Below are 12,259 nucleotides of genomic sequence, written 5' to 3' on the forward strand. Positions count from 1 at the left end.
CATAAATATCTACATCAGGAAGAAGCATGGGAGCAGCACCTCCTTCTTGCCAAGATGTCCCTGCAGAGGCAAGATTGCAAGCGGCTGCCAAGGAGATGGAAGAGCTGGCCTCAATGCTGATTGAACACTGAATCCCACAGACCAACCCTGCAGGTTGACTCGGAGAAAGAGGAATTCTCAAGCTGTTCCACACTATTCAGAAAATGCTTTCATTCTCTCGCTTCTTGTACAGTCTCAGAAACAGAGCCCTCAGAGACTGAACATTACATGAGAAGTCAGGCACATCTCCAGGAGCCACTGCTGAGGAATTCACTGAGGGTCCCTCTGTTGAAAGACCCATTGAAGATCTCTCAATGCTGCCAGTTGAGCCGGAGCTACAGCCTACCCAGCAGCCTTCAACCCTGGCCCCCAAAGTCCTGTGACCAGGACAGAGAGCCACATACCCAGACTCATCCAGTGACTATGGATGGGGGTCTCCTTGAGAGCAAGGAGTCTCAGGAATGCATTCATCACTGCCAACAACCAGTATATAAGGCACTCCTCTTAAGCCTTCCTGCTGATGGAAACAGCACAGGTCTCTGGCTCCTGGAAGCCAGGCACCTTGCCTTGCCTCTCTTCCTATTTTGCTTGAACTCTGGTGTGGCGATCACACAGGGTCCCCAGACGTTTGACGGTCATTTGACCCTGTGCCACCACTGTGATTGCTTTCTTCGCTGCCACCAGCCCGTTTCTCCTCACGGGTACACACAGAGTCCAGACAGTTGTTAACTTTAACAAATAATCAAGTTTATTTGTAGGCATGAACAAGCTTATGGTTTCAGTTAATCTTTCTTGGCAATTTCTTAATCTTAGTTCCTTAACTGTCCTGTGCGTTCCTAACAACTTCAAACTGATTATTCCAACTATCTATCTCACTCCACCTAACAATTCCTCTCACTCTCTCACCACACAACTCGACCAACCCACAGACTTAATCTCCCTCTTTCTTCTTCAACTCCCAACTCTCAACTGACTTCCACACACACCGACTCTCACTCTAACTCCTCCTATCAGGTTCTCTCTGGCCAATCACATCACACTCATTTAACCCTTTCCTTATGACCCACCTAGGAGGCAAACACCACATCTGGTTAACACTTTTATATACTTGTGTGTGTGTGTGTTTCTGAAGAAGTGTGCATGCAGATGAAAGCTTATACCTAGAACAAACTTAGTTGGCCTCTAAGGTGCTACTGGACTATTATTATTATTATTATTATTATTATTATTATTATTATTATTTTCACTGTGTCAGAACAACACGGCTACCTACCTGAAAATAGAAAACAATTGAGGGGTGCTAACAGTAAACAACCTAGTAGTTTGAAAGCATGTCAAAGTGCAAGTAGATAAATAGGTCCCGCTCTGGTGGGAAGGTAAACGGCGTTTCCGTGTGCGGCTCTGGCTCGCCAGAAGCGGCTTAGTCGTGCTGGCCACATGACCCGGAAGCTGTACACCGGCTCCCTCGGCCAGTAAAGCGAGATGAGCGGCACAACCCCAGAGTCATCCGCAACTGGACCTAATGGTCAGGGATACCTTTACCTAACAATAAAAGAGAATTCCTTTGCCCTTGCCCCTGGTGTGAACAGAGACTGGGGATTTGGAAGGTTTTAAAGGTAACTGCTGGGGGAGGGGGAAGGGTTAATGGGAGGAAGGAGGAGGAGGAAGAGCTAATATCTATCTTGGGTCGTTCCTACTAAAAAGCATGGAGAAAGCAGGGCTAGAGGGTGAATTTATGGAAGGAATAAAAGCAATTTATTCGAATCAATCTGCCAAATGGATTATAAACAACAATTTAACAAATTCATTCAAAATTGAAAAAGGAACAAGACAGGGTTGCCCTCTATCCCCGCTTTTATTCATTATGGTATTAGAGGTAATTACGAACAAAATAAGAGCAACACCAGAGATTTGAGGGATCAAAGTAGAAACGAAAGAATACAAACTAAAAGCGTACGCAGACGATTTGATGTTATCCCTAGAAGAGCCGCAAAAAAGTGTCAGTAAGGCTCTGGAAATACTAGAAGAATATGGCAAACTATCCGGTTTCAAATTGAATAAATTAAAGAGAAAAATGCTGAGTAAAAATTTGGGAAAAGATGAAAGAGAAAAATTAGAGATACAGAATGGAATCAAGGTGGCCAAAAAAATAAAATATCTGGGAATTTGGCTAACTACAAAAAATATAAATTTAAATCAGGACAATTATTTGACAACATGGAAGGAAATTTAAAAAGATCTAGACACGTGGAACAGAGTGAAACTTTCGTGGCCGGGAAGGATGGCGGCAATAAAAATGAACATACTCCCCAAAATGTTATTTTTGTTTCAAAACATTCCAGTGATTAGAGGTTCCACAATGTTTAAAGATTGGCAGAAAACTCTTTCGAAATTTATATGGCAAGGAAAAAGACTGAGAATTAGATTCAAATTACTCACAGATCGAAAAGAAAGAGGTCCAACCCCCTGCAAAATCTGAAATCTGAAATTATACTTTCAGGCCTCCTGCCTTTGCTAGATCAAAGATTGAATCAATTTGGAAAACACTGACCTGTTAGACCTAGAAGGTTTCAACTGACCTGTTAGACCTAGAAGGTTTCAACAACAGATTCGGCTGGCACGCCTACTTGTGGCAAAATAAATAAAAGGTGCATAAAGGTTCTCAAGCCATATTATTAGAGGGCCACTATATGAAGTTTGGGAGAAAAATAAAAAAAAAACTCTTAGAATGGAAAACACCCTGGTGGTTATCACCAATTGACATTTTAACAACTAAAAAAGCAAATATAGAAGGAGAAAGATTGACCTACGAAGACCTACTGATAAGATCAGAAAGCGGCTGGAAATTGAGAACATATGAGGAGTTGAAAGACAAATTAAAAGGCTGGCTGCAATTTCATCAAATAAATGCAATATGGATGGAAGATAAAAAAGTAGGGATAAGGGAGATAAAATCTAAATTTCAGATAGAAATAATTGAAGGCAAAACCAAGTTATTATCCAAAATGTATGATATATTATTGGAATGGGACACTAAAGATGAAGAAATACGCAAAGTATTGGAAAACACAAGATCTACCCACCCGGGAAGAATGGCAGATGAAGGTGATGGATTACATGGAACTGGCTGAGATGACTGGCAGAATCCGAGACCAAGGAGAAGAGCTGGTGGAAGAAGATTGGAAAAAAATTAAAGTTTATCTTCAGAAATATTGTAAAATTAAGGAATGTTAGAAAGAGGTTGGAATCAAATTATGTGGTTTTAGCAGAAAAGATATAAAGGATTAAGTAAAAATGAATTGGTGAAAGAAGAGAATGTAAAATCACAATATATTAAGATAAATTATTAAGATAAAAACAAAGCTGGAAAGGATTTGCTGAAATATCTAATTGAACTAGAATACAAAAATGGGAGGTGTGAGGAGGTCAAGGAAGTAAGTGAATGAACGCAAGTGATGTAAAGGATTGATTTGTTGTTGTTTTTTCTTTCTCTTTTCTGTTTTTGGAAGATGTCTGTTTTATATGTATTGTTCTTGCCTTTTCTTTTTTGATTGTTATATTTTTTATTTTTTTCTGTAACCTTTAAAAAAAATCCTAATAAAAATCTATCTATCTATCTATATATATAAAATATAGATGAAGAAATAAAGGAGGTCATGACAAAATGGGCAATGGACTTGGGAGACTGAAGGTGTAAATAGGTGAATAAACCATAGTTCTTAAAGCTACAACAGTCTCTGTCTTGCCTTCCCTCCTCCAAAGGAACACAGACCCTCTTTGGGTGCTTGGGATCCCATGGGCTCTTGCCACCACTGGGCAAAGAGGGGGGGAGGCACCCAACTTTTGCATCAATACATTGGACTGGAGCACAAGGTTGTTTTCCCTCTTCTCCCTGGCAAATCATCCACAAAAAGAGACTTTCTTTTGGGAAGGAGACATATTTTCCCTACCATTGAGACTAAAAGGGAGGGAGGCAAATTTTTTAACAGCAGCAGAGTGACGGTGCTTGTCTGGTGTCAATAAGCAGGGAGTTCCAAAGAGTAGTGTTGCTAACCCTGAAAGATTGATCCCTTGGAAGTACAAAGAAAACATTTTGGCATTTGTACATGAGCCAGTTCTTCTTACTTTTTGGCTCCATCTTCATTTGGTTCTATCCTTGCGTCTTCTCCTCACCCCTCATCATACCAGGGGATGAGGTGGAAAGTTTTTGAGAAGCTTGAAGTTGTGTTTAGTCTCAAGGGGCAGAAGATCTCCAGGTGTCATGTTTCAAAAGGAGAGACACAGAGAGATAGTCTCAAGTGGGGCAGGCCCCCAGCTTCAGCACCACACATATCTACCCCAAAGTGGCTTGTTCTCCCTCTGAACTTCTCACAATAAGCTGGGCTAGAGACCCGGGAGGCACATTTGCCCACAGAGACCTTCCCTGGTGTCCACAGGGTCCCATCTCTCCCATCTCTCCTCCCCTCCATTTTAGCAAAGCAATTTTACTTAATTTAACACATTTTGTTTTATTTTCACTAATGTTTATATTCCTTTGAACACCTTATGATTAATGCATACAAAACATTCATGCACTGATGTGCACATATTTTCCTAATACATTCATGTTTGTATATATCAATAGATTGATGAACAGCAAAGCAATATTCAGACACGTGTGGATTTCATCTGTCATGGATGGTTTAGCTAATTGCAGGGGGTTGGACTAGATGACCACTGGGAGCCCTTCCAATTCTACCATTCTATGATTTTATGATTCAAACTAAGTGCTAAAAGCAACATAGATAGTAAACTGAACATAGATACAAAAAAGTTAATGCCTCATGTTGTCGTAGTGCGAAAGACAGGACCTTCAACTGACTTACAGAAGTTTTGAATTTCTGTGTGGGCACCACGAGAGCATTTCCTGTCTTTAGCTGACAGCTTTCTCAGCCTCGAAGACGGTTTCACTATGTCAATTGTTTTGCAACCTTTCCCTCTTAAAGAGAGCTTTGGGGCTGTGCGCTTCAGCAATTCTTATGCCTGGGAATAAGAAAATTCTTATGCCTGGGAATAAAAGCCTGGGAATAAAAGCAGAAGCCTGTTGCCGTACAACTGTGGGCAAATCAACTCTCCACCAGCAGAAGCCAAATAGAGGCTCCCTCTATTCCTGACCAGAAATATTCATGAATTTTGTGATCCTTCTCTCCTTTGGTCCATTGATCTTCTCTTCCCTGGGTAAGTCCTTGCAAAGAAAAGCTGAATGCATAGGGTGAAAAGCTCTAAGTTTGCTTGGTCGTGACAGGGAAAGTAACAGACAATGCTGAGCTCATCTGGAGAATAGGTCTCCTCCCTGATAGTCCCTCTCCCCCCCCCCCAATCTCAGGGTCAATGTGTTTTGGCACCTGCTGGGGGCTCACATTCTGTGAGGGGAGAGACTCCATCAGGCAAGGCCTCCGTCCACCTGCCCTGCTCCACCCTCTAGTCTCTGCTTCTCAATTTGTATTGTATTATTATTGTATAATTTTATGTATTGTGGCTTGGCGTTGTTTTATTGATTATAGTTTAGACATTATTTATTGTAACTGTTGAGTGGATTTGTGTTTAACTTTTATATGTTATTATTATTTAATACTATTCTAATGATTGCAGGGACAGGGGGCGGGTGGCTGTGGGGGACTCCCTGGTCCTGAATGGGGTAACTGTGCCCCTGAAGAACCAGGTGCGCAGCCTGGGAGTCACTTTGGGCTCACAGCTGTCCATGGAGGCGCAGGTCAATTCTGTGTCCAGGGCAGATTTCTCCCAGCTCCATCTGGTATGCAGGCTGAGACCCTCCCTGCCTGCGGACTGTCTTGCCAGAGTGGTGCATGCTCTAGTTATCTCCCGCTTGGACTACTGCCATGCACTCTACAGGGTGCATGGCAGTAGTCCAAGGTGACCCGAAAACTACAACTGATCCAGAATGCAGCAGCTAGACTGGGGACTGGGACCGGCCGCCGAGACCACATAACATTGGTCTTGAAAGACCTACATTGGCTCCCAGTATGTTTCCGAGCACAATTCAAAGTGTTGATGCTGACCTTTCAAACCCTAAATGGCCTCGGCCCAATATACCTGAAAGATCGTGTTCACGCCCATCGTTCAACATGGACACTGAGGTCCAGCACTGAGGGCCTTCTGGCAGTTTCCTCCCTGCGAGAAGCAAAGTTACAGGGAACCAGGCAGAGGGCTTTTGGGTGGTGGTGCCCGCCATGTGGAATGCTCTCCCATCAGATGTCAGAGAAATAAACAACTATCTGATGTTCAGAAAACATCTGAAGGCAGCCCTGTTTAGTGAAGTTTTTAATGACTTATGTACTTTTAATCTTTTGTTGGAAGCCGCCCAGAGTGGCTTGGGAAACCCAGCCAGATGGGCGAGGTATAAATAATAATACAGTGGTACCTCGGGTTACATATGCTTCAGATAACAGATTCCGCTAACCCAGAAATAGTACCTCGGGTTAAGAACTTTGCTTCAGGATGAGAACAGAAATGATGCTCCGGTGGCGCGGCCGCAGCAGGAGGCCCCATTAGCTAAAGTGGTGCTTCACGTTAAAAACAGTTTCAGGTTAAGTACGGACCTCTGGAAAGAATTAAGTACGTAACCAGAGGCACCACTAGTAGTAGTAGTAGTAGTAGTAGTAACAACAACAACAACAACAACAACAACAACAATTTGTCTGGCCATGCATATGGAGCTAGTAGTACTTCAGAGAAGGCTACCTTAGAGGTCCTGACTTTCAGCATCCTTCCCAGCATCCTAAATTTGGCTTCCAGGCCCTCTACACTACATTTCCCCATGTTACTGGTGCCAACATGCACTGTGGCCAGTGATTCCTCTCCAGCACTGTCTTCCAGGCTCTCTAGGCAATGAGCAACATCCACAACCTTCGTTCACCCCTTGGTTCATCACACACCCAACTATATTCTTAACTACCACGATCCCACCACCCACAGGAGAGGCATCTTCCCACAAGAGGCAGTGATGACCACCATCCTGGATGGCTTGAAAAGAGGATGAGATACATTTGTGGAGGAGGAGAAGACTGTTGAGGGATTCTAGGCAGGATGGCTCTCCTCTGTCTTCTCCATTGCAGGCAGCCATGCTTCTGAATACCAGCTGCTGCAAACCACAGAAGGAGAGAGCATCCTGGCGCTCAGGTCCTGCTTGCCAGTTTCCCACAGGCATCCGGCTGGCCATTGTGAGAAGAACAGGATGCCAGGCTAGACAGGATTTTCTTATGTTCTGATTTTCCTGATCTGCCTCTTCAGTTAATTTTGGGGTTTGAGGGCATTTGAACATTTCTTTGGGGTTCAGTGACCTCTGAGTTTTGCTTCTTTGAACCTCTTTCAAGCAAATAAAAATCTGGGCAAGTAGAATGCTCTTGCTGTTGTTAAACTTGTAACAGCCTCCTCAGTCTGCAAAAGCTGCCAGCTTTTTTCATTTCTTTTCCTTTGCCCTGATCTGTCACAATGTAGCACCCTGCTTGTGGTTAACGCTTAGCTGGAATGAAATATTCAACGCAGCAATAGAGAATTAAAATAATAATTTATTTGTCAGACAAATAAATGAGAGGCACAGTGGTATATGGTTACCAAGCTCTGGCCTGGCCTCCTGCCATTCTGGCCAGCACTTATATTTCCTTAATCCAGCCCCCTTGCTCCTCCTTTGGCTGCCTCTGTCCAATCAGCCTGGTTGAAATTCCTATTGGCTGTTTGCTAGAACCAATCACAAAAGATACACCCACTTCCTTCTGTCCTTTTATGGAACACAAAGAGCTATATATTCTTCCATCTATAAATGACAAATAAGTAGTAATATATCTTACATGTGTCTCAACTAGGAATCTTAATTACCAGCTCACCTCTTGCCCTCCTTGCCCTATTGCCTTCCAAAACAGATAGTTAATCTTGAATTATTATCTTCAACAGATGTCAAGGATCTTGAGTTCACATCAACATTGAAAGATCTCCTTCATTTGAAGGTTTCTAAACAAAAAGCCTGACAACTATATATCAGGAGTGCTCTATGGTGTCTCCTGTCTGGCAGGGGGCTAGGCTGGTGGCTGACTTAATTTCAGGATAGTTAAAACTCTTACAACTATATGAAATAAGAATCTAGCATTTCTTAAATCCTTTGCATAATTACATTTAAGCCAATATATTTAATACATTATCATAGGTAGCCTTTTAAAAGGAATAAGGCCTTTGTAAAGTAAAAAAGGAACTCAGTAAAAAAAACAGCTTCAAAAGAAGCCTCTTCAGTTTACACCCCTCCTTTCACCCCTCCTTTCCAGCCAGCTGCTTTCCCATTAGCTCTTCCCAACATTTATTGCCCTTTAACTCTCTCAGTTTAAAAAAAAGAAACAGCTTTAAAAGATTTCCTTAAAATGCTCTCTTTTTCTGCCAGCTAGATGCCTCTCCATTGCTCTTGGCCTTTTTAACCTTAGGAAGAAGATATGGCTCATTTTACTGGGAGGCACATGGTATCATTTTATTATTTACTCATTCCTAATTATGTTTATCTCTGCTTTTTTATCTTCTGTAACATGTAGGATCGGTGTCCGCTCTCAGCCTGTAATTTCCTTTTTTACGACTTTGAGAATTGTTTTCTGCTATAAATCAGGGGGCCCCTTGTCTAGGAGGAAAAACATTGCCAAGGCCTTTTAGGCAGCTGGTCTTTTGCCTGGCATGAAACATTTGAAAATCTTTAACATACAGGCCCTGATTGAAATATATAAGCTTTGATAAAAAATGCAGGCTTATGATTAGATGCCTCATTCCCCCCTTTCAAGCTCAAGGACCTTCATCCCAAGTTTCCTTGATAGCTTGACCTTCATCATATTCCTGAGGTAAAGCTCTGTATAGGGCCATGATATGAGGTAAAGTTTCATTTGAAATCATCTTGCTAATTGTACTTCTAAAACATGAAATGATACGTGGCATCATACATAAAACCATTACTACTACTGTCAAGAAAAACAAGCAAGACAATAGTATCCCTTTGAGTCCTGCGACATTAGGTAACCAATTGGTGAGCCATCCCATATCCCATCCTTCCCATGTTTGTACTGGGACATGTGCTATATTCTCCATCTTTGTGGCCAACACACGGATTGCCTCACCATTATCAGAAATGTTAAAGCAACAGGCATTCCCTGTCAAGTTCAAGACTCCACATAGGCCTCCCTGCCTGGCAAGTACATAATCCATTCCCATTTTCAGCTGCAAAATGGCGGCTCTACTTTCATCCAACTGTTGTGCAATAAGTCTCAAACTCTGGGCCGTTGCATTGGTTACAAGTTCCACTACTGCTTGCAATCGAATTATTCTGTTTAGATTATAAATAGGATCCCGTGCCCCTTGTATGAGCTCACCAGGATTCCAGGAGGCAGGATCATAATAGGCTATGATGCGCTCTGGTGGCCAATCATCAGTATCACTCCAACTTTGGGTACTTCCTCCTGCTATATGAGAAATATCAGCGTTTCTTCGTGTACGCTTGGCCGAACTAGTGGGCATAATCCACATTGGTGGTAATACCCATCCCAAGAAACAAGTCCCACTCCATTTGGAAGGGAGTTTCTTGTATGCCCATTCTCCACATATCCACCACAACCATCGGGTCTGAGGTTTTTGGTACGTGGAGTGCAGAAGGCGAAATATCAAAAGGGGTAGAGAGTTCACAGTGCAGTATGTTAGATTGCCTTTTTCTGTCACAGTTATGTTCCATACCACTTTCCATGCATGAATAAAAGGAGGTGCACAGGGCAAGGTATTCCGAGTTCGATAGGTAGTACCGTTTGCCCAGGTTTGACTATTCTTAATATAATCCCAAGTATAGTGGCAATGAGAAGAGCCTATCATGGTAGGATCAGCTGCATCTGATGATTTATGCACACAGATTTCCCCTTGTACAGGTATAACTCGTATTGGTTTAGTTGAGTTCCATCCGGGAAAATTCTGTACTTCTGTTTGGTGTGGCATTTCGCTTACCATACCAATGGCACTTAATGGTATTGGTAATAAGGGCATACCTCCCTCTGAATCATCTGGCCCAAGAGAGCAAACAAGGCAATTAGTCCTATTTGCAACATTGGCTACCATCTCAGCTAAGCCTACCCACATATTGTGGTCATGGCGGAATCCATATTTAGCAAATTTGGTCAGATTCAAGGACCCTTCCCCTTCCCAAGGGATCAGGATTAATAATAAAATCATGTTGATGTCTAGCATATGCATTCCTTCCACAAAAGATTACCTTCTTGTGATAGCAAATAAATATTAGTCCCAATATAATTCCCCCAGTGACAGAAATGGGGAACCACCAAGACCAAAACATATATCCCGAGGATCCCCAATGAGTAATATCCTTTATAATTGTTCCACAAGGGGGCAGTCAATCAATTGTATAAGAGAATCTTCCCGTTCACAGTCGCTGGTTCAGACGCTCCTCAAGCTTCAGGCGTGCACAGGTCAGCCAGCTTCCAGGTTGTGGCTGCAGCAGGCCGGTCGTCTAAATGTTGCCCGTGACCTAGCCCGTTCCCGGTAGGGCTAGATACAGGGGTTTTTGGAGAGAGTTAGTTTTAAAGGATTAGAGGGGTCACCTTTGCACGTCCAACTGCCTTCGGACTTCTTCAAACGAGAGTGATGAATCCAGGGGGTCACCTCAGCTACCTTCACCGCTGTTGGAGTAGAGAGCAAGACGGTGTAAGGTCCACGCCACTTAGGTGCAAGTGGATCGCGTTTCCACTCTTTCACCCATACGCTATCGCCAGCCTGGAACTGATGAATCGGCTCGGCAATGCTGCACGGCGTGCGCTCGAGGGCCCACCTGTTAAGAGAAACAAAAACACGGGAGAGAGATTGCACTTGTCCCTGTGTCACATGGTCTCCTATTTGTTTAAGGTCAGCTGGAATATCCTGAACAAAGGAGGGCGGCCTCCCATACAGGAGCTCAAAAGGTGACAACTTAAGTCTTTTTGTGGGTGCACACCGAACACAAAACAGTGTTATGGGTAACACATCTACCCATCCCAATCCCGTTTCCTGGGTTAATTTTGCCAATTGGGTTTTCAGAGTCCGATTCATTCTTTCAGTTTTCCCTGAACTCTGAGGCCTATATGCTGCATGCAGTCTCCATTTTACTTGTAGGACTCGACATACATCTTGTACTACTTGATCAATGAACGCTGGCCCATTATCACTTCCAATGCATCTAGGTAATCCAAACCTTGGGATCAATTCAGTGAGGAGTCTCTTAGTTATGAAACCACCAAAGTTGTGACATTTTGCTACGGGGATGGCAAAACCTGCCAATGCAGGGAAATTCCTTTCTGACCCTTTAACAGCAACCATAACGTAGTAGCACCCAAGTACCTGTGAAGAAGAGGTTAACCTGCAAAAGAAGGCTTAACTGAGGGAGGGCAGGGTGGGAGAAGCTGTGAAGCCAGTGAGGATTCCTAGGTAAGTTCTGCCCACTATTGTGTGTGGGCTGGGCGATCCCTCCCCTTACCTGGCCAACTCTTTCCTGGCAACACCTCCCCAGCTGGGATTGGGCAACTGGCAAAGGTAGGCCTCTAGGTGTCCTGCCTGGCAGGGGTGAATCCAGGCTGTACTGCTGAAAGCCGTATGGGATGGGGGGGCTGCGCGCGACCACGCAAAGGGGCCCCCTCTTTTATGTGGGGAGTGGTCATTATGTACTTAAGCCCCCATTTGGGGGGCGGAGTTTAATATTGAATTTATTCTGTACTTGCCAAATTGTTTATTTCTGTCATTTTTTAGTTTACTGTCATATTCTGTATTTTGTACATTCGTATTTCCAATGCTCTGTGTTTTGAAAGTTTGCTGTGAGCCACTTTGGGCTCAGCTCCTTGCGGAACAGACACATATCAATCAATCCCAGTCAAGAGACAGCTGCTTACTGGTTACCAGTACTTTTTTTCTGTGGGGACGCAGGGTTACAAATATCCCTAAACATTTTGTGAATCTAAGTTTGGCCTCATTGGGGGCCATATTTCAATATGAGTGAGAAAATGAGAGTACCCCTAAACATTTTTTTTAAGGGAAAAAAAGCAGTGTTGGTCACTGGAGCCCAGTTCCCTGTGAGGGTGGGGCAATGCCACAGTGATCTTTGTTACTGAGCTCATTTTGTAGGAGAATCTGCACATATGATGAAGGTGGACGTTAGAGAGCCCAACCA

General features: G+C 43.3%; 1 protein-coding gene across 3 annotated transcripts in view; it reads left to right on the plus strand.

The window, feature by feature from the left end:
• Positions 1-12,259, plus strand: part of LOC310833159 (hemicentin-1-like) — a gene marked incomplete at its 3' end in the record, with an annotated part of 104,920 nt that overhangs the window by 90,483 nt on the left and 2,178 nt on the right. The window contains exon 11 of one of the 3 annotated variants that reach the window (XM_083715590.1): positions 7,015-7,269. The exons of the other annotated variants lie outside the window; for them this stretch is intronic. Coding sequence (XP_083571716.1) covers positions 7,015-7,043 — 29 coding nt within the window. Of the gene's footprint in view, positions 1-7,014; positions 7,270-12,259 lie in introns of those variants that run through there. 3 annotated transcript variants of the gene reach the window in all.

This window comes from Podarcis gaigeae, assembly GCF_964106915.1.
Source record: "Podarcis gaigeae genome assembly, chromosome: 16".
Taxonomy (NCBI): domain Eukaryota; kingdom Metazoa; phylum Chordata; class Lepidosauria; order Squamata; family Lacertidae; genus Podarcis; species Podarcis gaigeae.